We start from the raw sequence: 19,100 nt of genomic DNA on the forward strand, positions 1-19,100 counted from the left end.
AGAGCTGTGAAGGTGAAGGTAGGGGAGGAGGATCATCACACACCACATGCATGTGTGTGTGTCTGCTCTGGTGAGAGGGGTACAACTCAGCTGTAGAGGAGAGAATGGCCTCAGCTGGGGTCTCCCTGCGTGAGCGGGCGCCTCAAACGGGACCGCTCGCCGCTCTCCTCCTGGCTCCACTCCACCTCCAAGCTGCTTCAAAAAGGGGACTTGAGAATGACAGAAGTGTTTCATACTGGCACATTCAGTCGCTCGGACCAGATGGAGTCTTTGTTCTTTCTCTCAAAAACACACACGGATGCACACATGTACCCTGACACACACACACACACACACACATATACACACACACACACACACACACGCATGCATGCACACGTCGTCACCACACAGCAGTATAAAGCCAGGATCATGATGACAGGGGGTGGTGCGATTCTCTTGTCCGCTGGTCGTGTTCACATTAGTCATATGCAAATCAGCATTGTGCACAGAGAATGACACAAATCCACCATGTCTAAATCCTCAAAGAAGACTGGTGGCGGTTATTTAGTTAACATGATTTATTAAGGTGTTTGACCCAGTTAGCACAGGCAGCCATTAAACTGTGTTTGTTTCAGATGTTTGGACAAATGGAATCTATCTTTGATCATGTCTCCTAGATTAAAGATTGTTTCTAATCCACCCTTAATAACCATTATTTTATTGTTTTACTGTTATTGTTTTTGTTCTGGATCCATATTTTAGATTCCATCTTGGTAGAAGGTTTTTCCAAATGCATCATGACCTTCTCCATTATTTATTTTGGCAATCCATTCCAAACCATACAGGTTTGATAAGACAACAGTATTGATTAATGATTAGGAATACAGATTTGTTTTGTATTCTCCAGGTATAAAGCTTGGTAGTCTAGCTGATGCCACTGAGCAATCAGCTGGCACCACTGGTGTGTATTAGTGTTTGCTTCCAGACACCTTATACTTCTCCTGATGATGATGAAACAGCAACTAGGGGGAAGAAAGGTGAGAAAGAGAGAGAGCGATTTACTGACTTTTGGCATTTTCTAATGTTCCAGATGTCATAAGAAGACCATCATCTGCGGCTAATTCAGGAAGCAGGGTGCTCAAACATTTCTGTCAGGAAGCAGTAAGTGACCTTTAAGCTGGAAATGCTCAGCTGGTATTGTGTCCTCACTGTCTCTTTTCATCACATCTGGGGGTGCCGGACAGAGACACATCCTTAGCTCAGGTGAGTATGAAATGCCAGTCTGTCAGCTCCGGTTTGGTCTTTGCTGTGCAGTGTGGCATGAACAACAAACGCTGCTGCAATCAGCCCTTCTATCGGCATCTAGAAAACAAACTTATCCACTTCCACTTGAAGTATCTGATCAAGTTATATAATGATAGTGGGTTTTTCACAACAGTAAGCTCTTCAAAGTAAGATTAATGCAGAATATCTTCTATGACTAATAGCTACCTGACCTTGCCGAGCTGGAAACCCCTAGTTAAAATAAATATCAAGAGTTTCTCTGCATAATTCATCATAGGCTGACCCAGGTCTACCCATGAATGGGAATAAGAGAGCATCAATCAGCTTCCCATCAGGGATATTAAACGAGTGCAGCAGGTTAAATCATATGACATTTATCTCCCCCTGTCTGAATAGCAAATGATAAACTGAAGAGTGTTTGTGCTTATATGTGTGGCTTAAAGGGACAATTTACTCCAATATCATAAATACATGTTTTCCCTTTTACCTGTAGGGCTATTTATCAATATAGATTGTGTTGATGTGAGCTGCAGAGTGTTGGAGCTGTAGCGTCTGCCTTCTCTCTAATCTAACGGCACTAGACGACACTCGGCTTGTGGTGCAATGTCTCTTTCCAGAAATCATGACCTGGTTACTCAAGATAGTCCACAGACCTTGTTGTGAGCTGTTTCATGATGAAACTATTTTCTACCAAACTACACCCGCCAACCGTATCACAGCACAGAAGGAAGCGTGCATCTACTCATGGGCGAGAGGCTCATGCTGCTGTACTGCTAGCTAACCAGAGCGAGCTAACCAGAGCGAGCTAACCAGAGCGAGCTAACCTGAGCGAGCTAACCAGAGCGAGCTAACCTGAGCGAGCTAACCAGAGCTAGCTAACCAGAGCGAGCTAACCAGAGCGAGCTAACCAGAGCTAGCTAACCAGAGCGAGCTAACCTGAGCGAGCTAACCAGAGTGAGCTAACCTGAGCTAGCTAACCAGAGCTAGCTAACCTGAGCTAGCTAACCTGAGCTAGCTAACGTTACAGCTCAGACGAGGAGGACAACATTAATGTTTACATCTCAAGCCCGAGTGTAGTTCGGCAGAAAGAAAATAGTTCCTACATGAAACAGCTCACAACAAGTTCTGTGGATTATCCTGAGTAATCAGGTCATGATTTCTGGAAAGAGACATTGCTGTTATGTTTTTAAAAGTTGTCACCACAAACTGAGTGCCATCTAGTTCCGTTATATTCAAGAGAATCAATCAATTAAGTTTATATATAGAGCACATTGCATACAGGAGTAGCAGACATCTCTACGGTGACTCACACCAAAACAATCTAGATTGATTAATAGCATTTCAGGAAAGAGGGGAAAATATGAATTTCTGATTTGGGGGTGAACTGTCCCTTTAAGCCTTTATGTGACTACAACAGACTGATGTGAGCAAACGTCTAAATGGTACAAAGCATACAGAGAACATCCCTCTCTGGTGTTCCTGTATATGTGTGTAGACAACAGAGGAAGGAGTTGAAGCATTGATTTTAAAAACATGACACGTGAACATCTCCTAAAAGGGAATAGGATTTTATTTTTACTTGCTATATAATGGTATCAGGCACTACACCACCCTAGGCAGAAATGTCACTTACAGTCTACCATCATTAAATAATTCACATCCAACACTTATTCACTAGTGGTTAGTTGACGTGCGAGTGGTTTCTAGATGTGCAGATGAGAAGCAAACATGTGTGGAGTTATTAGCCACGCTAATTCAGAGTCTTAGTCTAATGAAATATGAGTCAGTTCTAGAAATATAGAGTTGATTTTGAGTAAATTGCTTTTCTGTAGCAACCACCGTCGGGACAATCCTAACGCTGTTGCCCACTAGTGGTGAGACTCCAAAATAAAAGCAAAATGTTGAATTCTGGTGTGTAATGAGTATCACAGCCTCATGCGGCCGCTAGTCACACTTTAGCTATTGTTTTCTCTCACAGTGCATCTCAAATCATAACAAAATTAATAATTAAGTCCTCGTACCATGAAGGGTTTTATGCACACAAAATATACCAAACAAGTATACCAATAGTGTTAAAATGGCAAATGTTTTCACAGAAAATAAATAGTTTACCAAGTCAAGTTGTGATGGAAAATGCAGGTGTTTTAAGAGTACTTGCATATGGCACATGCAAAAGAAAAGAGTGCCCTAATTTGATCTTTTCTGCTTATAATGACACAATAAAATAAACACATTGACAAACACTAATAAAGTTAATTATGCTGCTGTTGTTTGAAGCGTTAACACGTTTAGTTTCACAGACATGAGTTAAGATCCTGTCCTATTGTATTTCATAGATTTGAAATGTGACATGTTAATCATTGTGCAAGACAAATATTAGTAACTCTGGTGTGAATAATATTTTTGAGTTGTTGTAAATAGTGGCTTTAAATAATGTTGATTGTACTCTGATCCACATTCATGTGGTTCCAACTGAATATCATTACTTCATATCCATAGTGCATAAACAAAAAGTGGCTGATAGCAGGACTATGTCAGTTCTAAGTCTACTTCTGTGGGACTGTCATGCCTCATTAAGGTGCTTCCACTCAGAACTTGCTGAGGGGCGGCAGCGCCCCCGCCTTCACGAGCACAGCTGAGAGCAGGTCTGCAGGTCCAGAGGGATGGGGCAGAGCGGTGGCTGAGGGATCTCCATTCTTGTTGTCAGAGTTCATAGGCGTGGGAACCTTCCCTCTATTCAGCGTGGACTTGCCAGGCCCACTGCCCCCTCCTCCGCTGGTCTTGCTGTACTCCGCTGTGGGGATGACTGTGCCCAGGTTTGGGTTGCCGACCACAGGAGTCCCAGTGTGCTCCATGCTTGTCTGACAGCAGCACAGCAGCCTGAAGAAAGCCGCCCTCATCTCCCTGCTGGACAGAGTGTATATCAGAGGGTTGAGGGCAGAGTTGAGCACAGCCAGGGCTATAAACCAATCCACCTGGAAGAGCACTGGGCACTTAACTGGGCTACAGCCAACATCCAGCAGCAGCAGGAGGAAGAGGGGGGTCCAGCACATGACAAACACTCCAAGAACAATAACCACTGTCCGCAGCAGGGCCAGAGAGCGCTCTGACGGCCGGCTGCTCACCCTGCGGCCGCTAGAGGTCACCAGGCGGTATATCCTGATGTAGAGGATGATGATGGCCACCAACAGGGCGCTGAACACGCTGATGCAGAAGGCCACATAACTCTTAGCATAGAGCGGCAGCACTGTGGAGCAGGAGGCCATATTGTTCAGGCAGTTCCAGCCCAGGCTGGGCAGGGCGCTGAGCAGCACTGACACAAGCCAGCAGGCCGCCAGCAGTCCGAGAAGTCTCCCCCGACCTGCTGTCTCGCAGGGACGCAAACGCACCATAGTCATGTGCCTCTCAATCCCAATGGCCAGGAGGCTGAACGTGGACGCACTGAGGGCCACAAACATGCTCCCTTCTCTGGCCAGCCACTGCACTGGTGTCAGGAAGTAGGTGTTACGTCCCGAGGTAAAGTTGTTGACCACGTAGGTAATACCAGCCAGCAGGTCTGACAGTGCCAGGTTTCCAATGAGGAAGTACATGCGGCTGTGGAAGCGCTTGTTCCTCCAGAGAGCGAGCAGGACCGTGACGTTTTCCACAACAATCATCGCACAGATGAAGAGCAGCACGGCCATCTTACAGGGCCCGTCATTGCGAGACCGATCCCACTTCCCTGAGTGGTTGTAGTGGCTGACTATAACAAGGTTCATCCCATCCTCTAATATGTTCTTCATACTGCCTGGCCTCCCTGACCTTCCTCGGTGAAACAGCAGGGGGCGCTACAGCACTGGACACAGCAGAGGGAGGCGATGCTCAACCAGGCAAGGTTAAAACTGGCATCTTAGCCTCCTGAAAGACCTGTTAAGAGACCAAATGTATTTAAAGATTCATATTCAACACTTCAAAGACACAAAAGTTACATTCAACAATATTTTTGATCATGTATGTAAGGAAACAATCCATAGGAGGATTCTGAGAAATGAAAGAAATTATGTAGGAGAAAAAAAGCACATTAAAAATAAGTAATATATTACTGAATTTATATTGCTACATCTAACCAGGGAAGTGCATTACTGAGATTAGAATTCTCTTAAATAAATGTCCTGGCCAAAGTGGCAAATGACATATAACTTAATATAAAACACTCTTATAAAGAAATCAATAAAATAGAAGAAGGACAATAACCTGCAGATTAAATTACAACTTCTTTTAATGCTAAACAAACAGCGGTGGCAGTTACTGCTGTTCATAAATCATTAATGTTAATACCTACAGCCATAATTTATTACTAAATACAGGTCTAGTGTGAGTAGGCTGTGAAAAGTAAATAAATAAAAGTATAATACAATCCTGAAATGATAGAGTACATGTACTCCTGATGTTGGATGAACAGGTTTTCCTCATAATTAAACTCAATCATGTGTATCCCAGATTAATAAACACTGTACAATAACTAATTGACACCCATAGGCTACTTATTTATCGAAATTGAATAGTTGTCGACGTTTTAACACAATTTTAGTTTAAGAAAAATGCCTACACATGGAGGTCTGATCAACTCTCCTGTTTGGAAAAAAGTTTTTGAAAGTTAAATTGAATGATCAACTAGTATACCTGCAGTAAACTACTAATGCATCGTACCTGTTGGAGTTACTAGTCTCATCTAAACATCCCGGTGGTGCTTCGAGATTTGCAAACGATATGGAAGGTATGTTTCAATCCTGCGTAACGATGTGCGCGTGCAAAATACGCGATTGCCAAAAACTGGATGATGTTCGACGTGAAAGTCAAAAGTCCATATTTTGTCCTCGTGCGTATAAAAGCTTCTAATCACGGACGGATTTGCCTCCAAACATCCACTTTGCGTTGCGTTCTGGTTCATGTGTCGTCCTGTCCTCCACACTGTGACTCCCGCTGACTGGCCCGCTCTCACCCCTCCCAGCCGGCGGGGCGGGATCTTCCGTTACCTCTCCATTTAGTGTTACTATTAATTATGAGTCAGGAGAGAGGTCACAGCCGCGCGTGTCATGGTGCCACACGTTATCCAGACGTGTTATTGTATAGTTTATAACGCGTCTTTGCATTTCTGAAGACAAGCAGCCAGGGATGTGTTTGATTGATTTGGTCAAAGTGTTTAAAGAATTTTGTTTTGCCTTCAGACAGAACTCCTCATTTGATTGGTTTCAACGTGTCATGCAATTACTGTACTTGCATGTACCAACAGCAACAGTGTTTTGCCCAAAGGCCTTATGTGCTCCCTGTCATGTCTATTAGAGTGCTTTGTACATCTACTATTTTCCACCAGTTTGTGTTGCAAGAGCACAGACCGCTGAATCCAGATGATATCGACATTATCTGAAAGTTCATCACAGTTTCATAAAAAGAGCACAAACTGACGTGTGTTTATTTGCCTTTCTGGGAATACACAACCTCCAAGTGAGGAGCCAAGAAGTTGCAACTCTTTTTTATATCTACAAGTTGATGACTCATTGTTTTTCATGTTCAAATAAAAGATGGCTGGGTCCCTTTGCTCGGTCGGAGTGTGAGATAGGTCAGACCTCTTCCATTGGAGCCAGCTTTTACTGGATGGGAAGGAAAGAGTCACACTTTCCTATTCCTTTTATGCACTTTTTTATAGCAGGAAAGAAAAAAATGTCACTGATAAGAAGAAGACACAAGCCTGGGAGGCTGAAAGTAGCTGTGGGATTCATGTGGTTGCATGTCCAGTTACAAAGAAGAAGGTTATTAGGTCAAAGACACCACAAAGATGAAGTTCATGCATTGCAGAAAGATCTAGATGAGCAGAGACATGATGTAGAAACCGTCCATTTAAAGCAAAAATAAAAGTTGTCACACCTTCCATGCTGTATCTGTAAAAGCAAACAGCTAATCAGTCCAAGATAACAGGACACTCACTTCTAACTGGATTGAAGAGGAAGCAACCATTGATTTACCAAAGGTTAAGATGAGGTGTCTTATACGAGGACCAATCTGTGTTTGTACTGCGTATTATGTTTCCTAATTACATCATTGAGTCGAACTTGCCAAATGCTTTGTGTGCTTAAAGGTACATTCCCACAGCATACCAAACAGGCTTCTCCTACTGCAGCTTCATGTTGTTGTGGGACTTGAAGAACCGAGGTGAGAACCATAGACTGTATCAAATATGGAGGTAGTTTCTGTAACGTTTCCAAAGAGCCATTGTGAAGCTCAATGTGAGAGCCTGCTGTGACACGTGAAGGTAGAGAAAAGACACTTTTAGGCGACCAAAATATTACAGCTGAAAACACCGAAAAGGGTTAAAGTTCGAAGACAAAAACAAGGAGTGCCTGACCTGTCAATCACAAGGTAGCCCCGCCCTAAGGCATACACTGTTTTATTGTCTATTTTACTCCAGTTGGGACTATATTAAAAACAAAATGAACTTCAAGACTTGAGATTGAGACCATCAACTCATCAGGAAAATGTTTACTGAGATAATAAATCAAGTGAGAAGTCGGGTCATTTTTTCGTAGACCTCTATACAACCAGACTTCTTTTTGCAACCAGAGGAGTCGCCCCCTGCTGGTTGTTAGAGAAAATGCAAGTTTAAAGCACTCAGACATGGAGTTTACCACCTTGACAGCACCTAACTACGGGCTAATCCAAAACTGGGCAAAGAGGTTGATCCTCCCGCCTGTCACTCAAAGCAGCCACGCCCTTAACGATGCCTGACTTTAAGCCTTACAATTCAAACTGCTGAGTTTTATAAAATCCACCCTCGCACATGAAGGCAGAAATGAACTACAGATGCCAAAACGTTTCTTTTTTTTTCATTTTGGCTTCATTTCTCAGCACCGGAGATGTGGTTGGTATGTGCTGGATGTGGATGGGACATGATGAGGACTGTGTCTGACCCGCTAACACCTTCTCTTCAACTCTAATCCCCCACCCCCCCACCAGCCAGCCCCCACCCCTCTGTGAGCTGGCTCTGCATTGTGTTTAAAAAACAGAACGCACATTCCCACCAAATTCCCAAAAGCCATTATTCCAACCACTGGATGGTGCACTGGGTGGAAACAGAGAGGTAAGGGCTGTTACTTCTCATCGTTTACACTATGTGCTTTATTACAGTTTTCCCACATGACTCACTTTGGGTACCGTGGTTTCACATGCAGCCTGGGAGAGTCAGGAACAGATATAGATGATGGGAGAGTGGTCCAAAGATATCTGACCAGCAGCAGGAGAAATGAGGCTTCAATTAAGAAGTCGTAAGTGCACGTTGAGGTCTTTCAAGGTCATAAGATATTAGCTTTTTGTATACAACCAATGGTGGAATGTAGGTCCTACAAGTACAATTTGGAGTTACTTGTACTTTACTTGAGTACTTCCATTATATACGACTTTGTACTTCTACTCCACCGTATTTATTTGGTAGGTTTTATTTATAAAACATATGATCAATTTCAAAATAATACAAAAGTCTCTGGAGGTCTAGGGGTTAAATGGCCAAAATATACCTTTAAAACAAAAGAGAACATACCCAGCTTCAAGAATTCTAGTATATAACATAATATTATAATATCAGGCTCATAGTTTCCTTACATTATATATTTTCTACTTTTGAGGCTTTACATTTTGATAATAACACTTCTGTTCTTTAACTCCCGCCTACATTAAGTAATACTGTTTGAATGCAGACCTTTTATCTGTAATGGATGGGTGATATGTTCATGAAACATTTTTCATTCATTTTACATCCAGACAGCGATCAATAAATCAAATGCTCTGAAAAAAATAAATAAATCCAGTGTCTGTGGCAGCACCGTAATGAGCCCATCCAATCACTTATTTCAGCCCTAATGAAATGATTGGATGGGTGACACGCCTGTCTACCTACCTGTCTGTCTACCTACCTGCCTGTCTACCTACCTACCTGCCTGTCTACCTACCTGTCTGTCTACCTACCTGCCTGTCTGCCTACCTACCTGCCTGTCTACCTACCTACCTGTCTACCTGCCTGTCTACCTACCTGCCTGTCTACCTACCTACCTGCCTGTCTACCTGTCTACCTACCTGACGGGCTGTCTTGGCGACTTTCTGGCTGGATTTAGAGACCTTTTAGAACTAGTGCTGTGAGATACTTGAATTGGAAAAGACCTGGCAACACTGGGCTTGGTTTTTCGGTTGGATCATTTAAAAAATCAATTTTTCTCTTGCTGGAATCTCTAATGTTACCGGCCCCAAGCTTTAAGTAAAGGATCTGAATATGTCTTCCACCCCTGCAGACAACATAAAACAACGTAATGTTCAACATGGCTTAATACAGAACAAAGGAAGACAAAGCTGTAAACAGTGGGCCTCTGTGTCAAACATCAGATTGAACATTGCTACAACTTTGGGTTAAAAGTAAAAACCCTGCTTTTGATTGATGCACATAATGTTCTTCAGCAGATTGTTTTGACAACTGCTGTTTCCATTTGTCAAAAATGAACTTTCAATCTTAACTTTTAAGCCAAAGTTAATAAGAAGTCCTTAAAATACCCAGAACATTGGATGAATCATCGAAACTATAATTAAACGACAACTGAGAAACTCCGTTGAACGTTTGTATCGATTCAGCCCAGTGGTGCTTATCACGAAGGTGACGCCGAGGCAAGGTGACCATCCAGCTCTGATAGCCTGGTTGGAAAGTGTCTCTGCAATGATCAGCTGTGGCCATGACGGAGCTACTGTGCTTTCTTTTCTCCTTTGCTCGTCGCTGATGTCGGCTTTGTTTTTCAAACTGTCCATCTCTTCTGTTTGGTTGTTTTCACTGGATCTAATGCTCTGAAATAGCCACGGAACAGGCCAGAAATTGAGACTGTGATGGATGACGGTGCTGGCTAACAGAGACCGACGGCCTAACAAATGTTGATAAAAAGAAGGAGAGATTGAAAGCGACAAGAAAGAGCAGGAGACTAAGAAGCGGCGGAGGTGACAGCGTTCCCTTTCTCTCTCCTTCTCTCCTTCAGTCCCGCTGGTATCACTGATTGTGAGAGGCTACAGGCAGTCTGGCCCTCCTGCACATGTCAGCCCAGGCATCGCAGATTAATGAATGACCCCCAGAGCTGTTGACTTTACCCTGAGCAGCGAGAGATGTACCGACACTCAGACAGCAACTCATTTATAAGCGTATAAAACCCCCCCGAAGGCCTTGGCTGTGTGTTGTTGGAAGCTGGATACACACTTCCTGGATGTTTGGTGCTGTGGTGGAAAGCGGAAATGTAGCTACAGGTCACCAGATCAGGAAAGAAATGCCATATTGCCAAGTCCTGTTTGGTGTGTGTGTGTGTGTGTGTGTGTGTGTGTGTGTGTGTGTGTGTGTGTGTGTGTGTGTGTGTGTGTGTGTGTGTGTGTGTGTGTGTGTGTGTGTGTGGGCGCGCGCGCGCGCAGGGCACACTGACGTAGGCTCGGGTGGTGAGTTAGATGTTCGGGAATGTAAAGTGCAGTGGGAACGGAGGAGAAGCTGCAGCGGTGGAAAAGGAAGGCCTCCCGGGCCGTCACCCCGCTGCCCTCCCCTCCTGCACATTAACCACACTGAAAAAGTTTATATGAGAATTATACAAGAATGTGTTCTCGGCTCTACAAGCTCCGTCAGCGTTTCAATATGACACGGATCTACAGTTGGGGCTGCATGATATGGCCAGACATGTCACTATATATGTTGTTCTTTAGCAATTCATCGTTTTCCAGCCGACAGGGAAGCGATGGAGTGATCTACGGCAGAGACTACAACGTTTTTTGTAGGTAGAGGAAAACAGTTTCAAAAATAACTCTTCAAGTATATAAACCTGCAGCCAGGAGCCCGACCACAACTAGAGTAAGTGCAACCTTGTACTAAAATATCTCCACAGGCGGCCTGTGAGCAGCAGAACTGACTTTAAAGTACCGTTTTCAAATCACTTCACAGCATCACCCTGCACTACTTCAGTGACCTTTTCACCGCACGTGTTCCTAAAACTCTTTGCTCTGCTGACTCTCACAGTAACTTGTTTCTTGGTTTGGGACTGAAGCCGACGGCGATGCTGCATTTAGTTCAGACTCTGGAACAGTGGATTGGAGAATGTGCACCTCGCTTTCCACTTACAAATAACCTCATCTTTACAAAGTAATTCTCTTTACTTCATCCACAGTATTAATTGTTATTTATATATTGTAAGCTTTGTTTTAAATGCTCCTATTTCTTGCGTCTGTCTTTTATCTGCATTGTCCATCTTTGGTGAAGCACATTGCTATATACAATCAGTTGTATTATTAAATTATAATCTCAGCAGGATATTACAACAAACAACTGTTTAGATTATTGCAACCTGATCTGAGGACCATCGCATGTAACGTGGGTCTCTGTTGGAGGTCGTGAGCGGAGCGCTGAGGGCTGATAGTGTATCTGGAGCGACGGTGCTGCTGGTGGGCTATCAGTGGAGGTCTGAGGTCCTTAAGGGCACAAGGTGACTGCTTGTCTGAGAAGCAGCCATGCTGGTGCTTTTAGATAACATTTTTATCTGCATCCAGCTCAAAATAGCAACATCAAAGGCTGCTGTTGTGGAAAATCTACCTATAGGCTCTCGAGTTTGAAGAAGAAACATGTTCTGGAGAGGTGAGCTACCTTCTGACAGACGTCAGGGGAGACCTCTCTCTCCACTGAGTTACAGAAGTCGTTCGCTATTTATTCAAAGCTCGCAGCTCTTTACATGATTGGTTGTTTGAGCGGCCTGAGGTCCTCCACCAACCACATGTTGCATATCATTATATCCCATCATTGTATAAAACACTTCATCCTAACCTTTGTAAATCAGTGGTTTCTTACTCTTTAATCGAGTTACAATGACTGTCCTATTGTCTTTGACTGATTAGATTTGAATAAACATCCTGAAATCAAAGTCCAGCACATGACCAGTACACACAACCTACCACATGTCATGTCGTTTTACCAGAAGGAAAGTATAAATCTACTTTTACGCTGCACAGATGGATGTACAATGTGTTGTTATGGGAAGTGTTGTTCACTGATCTGTGCAGAGTTACAGTATGTAAAGAGATTTCTTCCTGGTTGTAAGCAGCAGTTATCAGGAGAAGAAAGAAACGATCAGCACGGAAGGGGAAGATGTTGACATCTCTATTCTGTTTCTTTCAGGACAGGTTTAGCTATTATAATATTCTGGTTCCTCAACACACACACACACACACACACACACACACACACACACACACACACACACACACACACACACAACCGTTTGACAATGTCATTTGGAAATGATTAGAAGTCAGAGGCAGGAGGGTCGCATCGCTCACGCTGAAACGCTGCGTGGCTGGTGAATTCCAAATACCACATTTTCTGACTTGCAGTGAAGCGCAGAGAAAAAGCATCTCAAGAGGACATTAAGTGTTTTTAAACACGGAGCCATATCTAGTGTCTTCATCTTTAAAATGTCCCCATGTCTGTTCTCACACAATCGCTCTGGAAGTCTGGAAGTCAGGATCTTTATGGCATTCTTTATTTTCTTTACAATCGGGAGCATTAAACATGAAATACACTTCAAGCCTTTGCTTTGCCAAAATGTGTTAAAAATAACTTTGACCTCAGTCGTGTAAACAATCATGGACGATTTTCTCAGAAGTCCTTCTCTGATGTCTGGGAAAGCTTGAGAAAGATGTGTGTGTGTGTGTGTGTGTGTGTGTGTGTGTGTGTGTGTGTGTGCATGTGTGTGAACTCAAGACAAAATAATTAGTGCAGAAAACGAATTGGCCACGATGCATGCTTGTGTGTTTATTCACATAGACACATTACGGGGGTTGACCGCCACACACACACACACACACACACACACACACACACACACACACACACACACACACACACACACACACACACACACTCAGAGAGAGTCTGCAGAACACATGCAGGAATATTGCACCCTATTTCTGGACGTGTGTTTCTCTTGGCTGGCTGTGCTTTGTCTGTCTGCTGGAGTCAAAGGGTCATTTCCTTTGAGAGGAGGACTAACGGTCCCAGTCCCAATCCAGTGTCCACTGAACCCCAGTCATACACCGTCTCCCACCCCCAAACACCCACCTCAGCACCGATCTCTCCCCGCTTCCCTCTGCCCCAACCCCACACCCTCAGCTCTCCATAGAAATGCAGCAGCAGTCTGAGAGAGAAGTAACCCACCGACAGAAACAGAGCAGACTCTCCGAACACCATCAGTACAGATTTAGAATCAAACGAAACACTTGTGTGTTCTTTCTCCCTTTAGTGTCTGGATGCTACAAAGTCACTGAGTTTATTGGCACAACAAGATGCAAGGACAACAGAAAGCACCCGCAGATTAGTTTAATACACACATAGACTATACACATATCAGCCTGGTCCCCTTACAATTATATTCCAGTAAAATGTTTGCTCCTGGATTACGTTTATTACGATTACAGCCATTAAGACTCGCAGTGAAAGAGATGAGGAAGATTAAAGAAAAGAGGTCCCGTGCTTGTCAATGGAAATCGTCGTTTGTGGTTCGTCATAAACAAACATGGGACTTTCAGCAGTAGCGTAACATCATTGGGATTGACCCCCAATCCAAATGTTTTTCTTTGACCCTCTCCCCAAACTCAAGTGCGTTCTCGTGCACACACACACACACACACACTTGTGCACGGACACACACAACCTCTCCAGACAATTGCAGAGTGGACAATGTCACCATGAGAGGCTCACCAAACAACTCCCATCCTGCAAACCAGGCTTTGATCGGCACCACACTCAGCGGCTCAATGTTATTACAGGCAGATTACAGTAGGTGCGCATTTTCCCAGCATATGAGAAGTAACAATTACTTTGTTATAGTTTGAAATCTCTGCTCTCACTCCATGATTAGAAGCTCGTATCGATCTTCTCTCCTAACTCAAACTAAAGAGCATCTTAAGATGGGATCACAGCAGGAGCGACGCCGAAGAGGGCCAGGGGCGTGAAGGCTTCCTACCTCCTACTTCCTTCTCCCTTGGTCAGACCACAACTACAGGCCGGGTGGTCCTATGTAATTAAATACAGTGTATTATCATAAGTAAAATATAGCTTTGTGAAAGTGTAGACCCATTATCTAACACACAAACTGACCTGTTTTGCTTTTTGCTTTCCTTCCTCGCTGCCTGGACAACATGAATGTACTGTTTTTGTTTTTACTCTTTAATTCTGTTTTCTTTTCTTTTGTATATTTCTTACAGTATTTTGTCCACTTAAAAAATACATTAGGCACGTGGGTAAGTGTGTGTGTGTGTGTGTGTGTGTGTGTGTGTGTGTGTGTGGTGACGTGTCCTGTACGTGCTGATCTGGAGTAGGTCTAATTTATTTGGTTATTATTCATGTAATTTGCATGCAAAAAAGGTCTAACCAGCAGCGCATAAGAAATGTAACCCACGGCAGCACTGACTACAGGTGATAGGTCCAGGGGCATAAAGTGTGTGTGTATGTGTGTATGGGCGGGGGGGGACTTCCCCACTTCCTACCCCTACTCCCGGCCCTTGTCTCCCATTTCGATCTCAACTACACACCTGGACAGTTTTGTGACGGCATCACATTGATCAGATCTGTCTACAGACGGACGTATAAACACCTGGTTAAGAACTCAAAACCATTTCTTTGGTAGTTCTCGCTACAGCAGGTGTCTCCAGGATCACATTCTGCCATGATGACACATACACACACACACACACACACACACACACACACACACACACACACACACACACACACACACACACACACACACACACTGTCGCTGCTGGTAATGCTGAACTATTCCTTCAATATCACTCTAACTGTCGCTTATAACTAAAGTAATTACAGATCCTGCTGATGGACTGTTCTCTCTCTGCGTTTTCTTTATGTTATAATATAATGCTCTTCTCTTACTGACAAACACAGTGAAACCTTTTACCACTCTGTGCTGAGCGAAGAGACAATTACAGCATGTGGGCACGTCCCCTGTGTGCGTCCGATGTTCAGAGGTATTTTCCCAGCATGTGACCCTCCCACAGTGGCTGTGTGAAATGAATGGTGTATGTTTGTGAATGTATTACTGTGTGAATAGCAATCAGTCACAGCCGGGCTCCCTGACTCTCACTGACAGTGGGCTCTGTGGCCTGTGTGACGTTCGACGCTCCACAAAAAGAAAAGCTCGATAGAGATCTGCAGAGGTAGTAAAGGCTGCCATGGTGACCGCTGAACCAGCAACAACAATAAGACAGGCCGGCCATCAGACACGGCCGTCCTAAAGCTCCCTGGCTCCAGGGAAACGCTGGACAAAGTAAAGGCTAAAAACACACACTTCACATCTCATTACACAGGGCCACTGTGACAGCTGACCGAGGGCCCGAAACTGCCCCACTGCAACAAAGGCAGTATATATATATATTTATTTATATATATATATATATATATATATATATATATATATAATATTGCTACATAAAGCAGCTTCACTGATCTCAGTCTATTGTATTGTAATTAAAAGCAGTAATTAATCCTCTTTCAACCACTTTACACAGTATTTTGGAGAGGTTTGGGGCATCTGTGGGGCGTATGTTGCACACGCACACACACACACACACACACACACACACACACACACACACACACACACACACACACACTGGAGTCCCTGGCCTGCAGTGCTGCGGTCAACGTGTGTTTATAAGTCTAACACATGACTGGACGGGCACCTTGCTGCAGTCTCACCTCCCACCGAGCCCAACCGGTCATCCCACATCTGTCCTCCTGTTGGTGTGCCGTGCGAGCTTCTGCGGCGCGGACCAGTCGGAGGGATCCGACAGGGGCATGCTTCAACAGCGGTCGAGAAAGGGGTAACTGTGATGGTCATGGTTTGTTTATTGATGGGGTGTGAAGTGAACAAGGGAGAGGAGAGAGCGGTGGAGGAGGTCGATTGGGGGTTACATGGAGGGAATGTGGTGTGAAAATAAACAAAGAGAGCTGCAAACAGCAACAATGGCGTGTGAGATCCTGGAGCGTCTGAGGTTTATGTGCCCTTTGTATAAACACTGAGGAATTGTCTGCTTTCTGAGATCATCCTTTCCAACCGTTTGGCCTTTGGGTTGGACCATCACACACCCAATATCTCCACAACATCTCTCCAGCAGAGTTAAAGGGTAACTTCGCTGTGTTTTAACCTGGACCTTATGTTCCCATGTGTATCTATAAGTGACAAATGGGGACAACTATTCTTTTAATTGGTCCAGTATTGAGCGAGAGCGCTGCAGACGACAGCCACTAAACCGGCTGCAAAGCGTCCATGTTGATCCCTTACAAGACTCAGGTTGTTATTACACGCGTCTGACAACATCATGCAAAGAACCCTGCAGAGAAATAAATCTTTACCTTTCACTTGTCTGTTTGATATTGTGTCTAACTGAGTCTCGCTCAAGGAGAAGTCAAATCTAACATACACACACACACACACAGACAAACACACACACACACACACACACACACACACACACACACACACACACACTGCTGTAACCTTGCCTTTGCCTTGGACCTCTGGCTGTATTCCCTGGAGTCTAAACAAAAACAATCAAACCACCAACACAGGAAAGTGAACATATTTCTCCGACACATGCATCACCTTTACAAGCTTCTAGCGAGGCCTGAAAGACTATTCTGACACACAAACATTTCTGAAACATAGTCCAGGTTCTAGATATTGTCTTTAAAATGTTTTGGAGATGTCCATCTGTAGGCATGTGTTTGGCACATGCAGCTTCACCCTGCTACACTGTGACATTCACCAGCACTGTTTGGTTCCTACATCTCATCACCAGGACAACGTTTTATCAAGATGGAGAGAAGGAAAACATATCGAAACTTGTGTCTCCAACAAGCGCAGGGCTCGTTGGACTTAATGTTTTCTCTGCAGCTCTCACCCCGACGGATTGTTTTCCATGGACGCAGACCAAAAGATAAAGACGTACGAGGCCGTCACCACGAAGGCACTCGCTCGCTTTGGCGAATTTCCCTTCAAATATAGCCATAGAGGGTTGAAAGAGACACTTTTCAAACTATTGTAGAAACAACATAAGGGAGGAAGATGATTTGCATTAAGAAATCAGTTGCAAAGCACTGTGAACAACATGTGCATCATGTGTCAGCGTGTAAGATCATATGATTTATGTCATTCAAAGCCTCGAAGAAACCGGCGACCGTTGAGTAGTGATGTAATATTTCAAACAGCCCGTATCAACTCTCCTCTCTCGGCGTGTGGAGGTAAAAAGGAGGCTGGTTCACCGTGGAGTCAAACAGTAGGCTGGTTGTGCGCTGTATCTATGGCACATGTGTGTACACACACCCGTGACCTGTGAAAGGTGCATGTGTATGGGCGTCGGTGACTTAACGACACCACTTACTGGCCTAATTCACACTCAGCTTCTTGTGCACATTTGAAAAAAAACAACGTGCGAGGAAATCCTACCAACAGAGAAGCAGTTGTGTGCGTCAGAACACTTTTTAGGGTTTGAAGCTTCCTCTGGGTCAAAATAGAGTTCTGTGTATCTTTTCACCCGCAGACATCATTCGGCAATTTGAAAAGCGACACCTGAACGTCAAACGTTACTTATGAAGGGAATTAGGGCCTAAAAAGGTCAATGTAAGGAGAGGAGGGGTTTGGCCAGAGAATCACAAACAAGGCGGCGGGAGGGTGGAGGGAGAGACTAAATCAGGACACGGCAGAGCCACACACAACTTTCCCCTCCCGTGTTTTTATTTGAGCTCGTTGCGTCTCACAGGAAATGCCCTCCACCTTTTCCGCGAAACCTGTTCTTCTTCTGTGGTAAAAGTTAAGCAAACTATTAATAAACAGAACACACTGTTCGGGGATGCCTGTAACTACAGCCCTGTTCCCATCCTTTATTAAAAGTGATGCTGCAGTCTGCAATCAAATAATGAACTCTCTGCAGTCGTTGAGGGAAAACAAAAAAATGCACATTTTCGTCCCACCTTTATTCCCAAGTGTAACTTCTCTATAGGAGCAATGTGTTTTTGCTTAGATAACTGACACGTGTGCCACATTGTTGTGCCGTGAAACAGCTCGTACACATGATTCAGATCCTGTGCTTCACAAACCACATCCCAGTCCAGGCGTCTGATATTAGCTGTGGTGAGTTCACACGCACAGCAGCACAATACACGGAAACCTAAGTCTCCTGAGTCTCATGATATCACCTTTGAATGTAACCAGCTTGAATTATTAGGCACCATAAAGCACAGCATTTGCAGGCTGGATTCCTCTTATGTGACTATCATTGACAGTGCATCAGCACATAAACATATCAGCTGTTGTCTCCTTTAGATGAGAAGTGGGACACTCAGAGAGCTCTCTGCCCCTTTCCTTGTTATTGTCATATTCATCACAATTATTATCCTGTGTCTGTGTTTGTGAGGCTAAGAAGCAATTTGAAATAAAACATGCTTTGCTGTTGAGGCATCGGCGGCCGAGGGGGAAGCATGCTGTCGGCTACATGACCTCCTGTGTTTCGCTGCGTGTTGCTTTAGTGGGTGAATCCGAATGGAAGCCCTAAATCCCAGTTAATCTGTCACAGCGCTGGGAGAACTGGGCTCTCCACAGCTACGCTATCTGGTCATCAGCTTTGTACTGGTCTGCTGCGGGCAGCCCCGCTGAGACACAAACATCCTGTTTAGAGAGGGAGTGGGAGAAGGAGAGAGAAGGAGAAATACCAGCGTAAATGGTCAGTAA

General features: G+C 44.2%; 1 protein-coding gene across 1 annotated transcript; it reads right to left on the reverse strand.

Moving 5' to 3' along the window:
* Positions 1 to 2,812: 2,812 nt before the first annotated feature.
* Positions 2,813 to 6,249, reverse strand: s1pr3a (sphingosine-1-phosphate receptor 3a). The gene is made up of 2 exons (XM_029430569.1): positions 5,956 to 6,249; positions 2,813 to 5,172 (listed from the first exon to the last, which is right to left on the reverse strand). The coding sequence occupies exon 2, from the start codon at positions 5,046 to 5,048 to the stop codon at positions 3,855 to 3,857; it is 1,194 nt and encodes a 397-aa protein (XP_029286429.1). The 5' UTR covers positions 5,049 to 5,172; positions 5,956 to 6,249; the 3' UTR covers positions 2,813 to 3,854.
* Positions 6,250 to 19,100: the final 12,851 nt, after the last annotated feature.

This window comes from Cottoperca gobio, chromosome 4 (assembly GCF_900634415.1).
Source record: "Cottoperca gobio chromosome 4, fCotGob3.1, whole genome shotgun sequence".
NCBI lineage: Eukaryota > Metazoa > Chordata > Actinopteri > Perciformes > Bovichtidae > Cottoperca > Cottoperca gobio.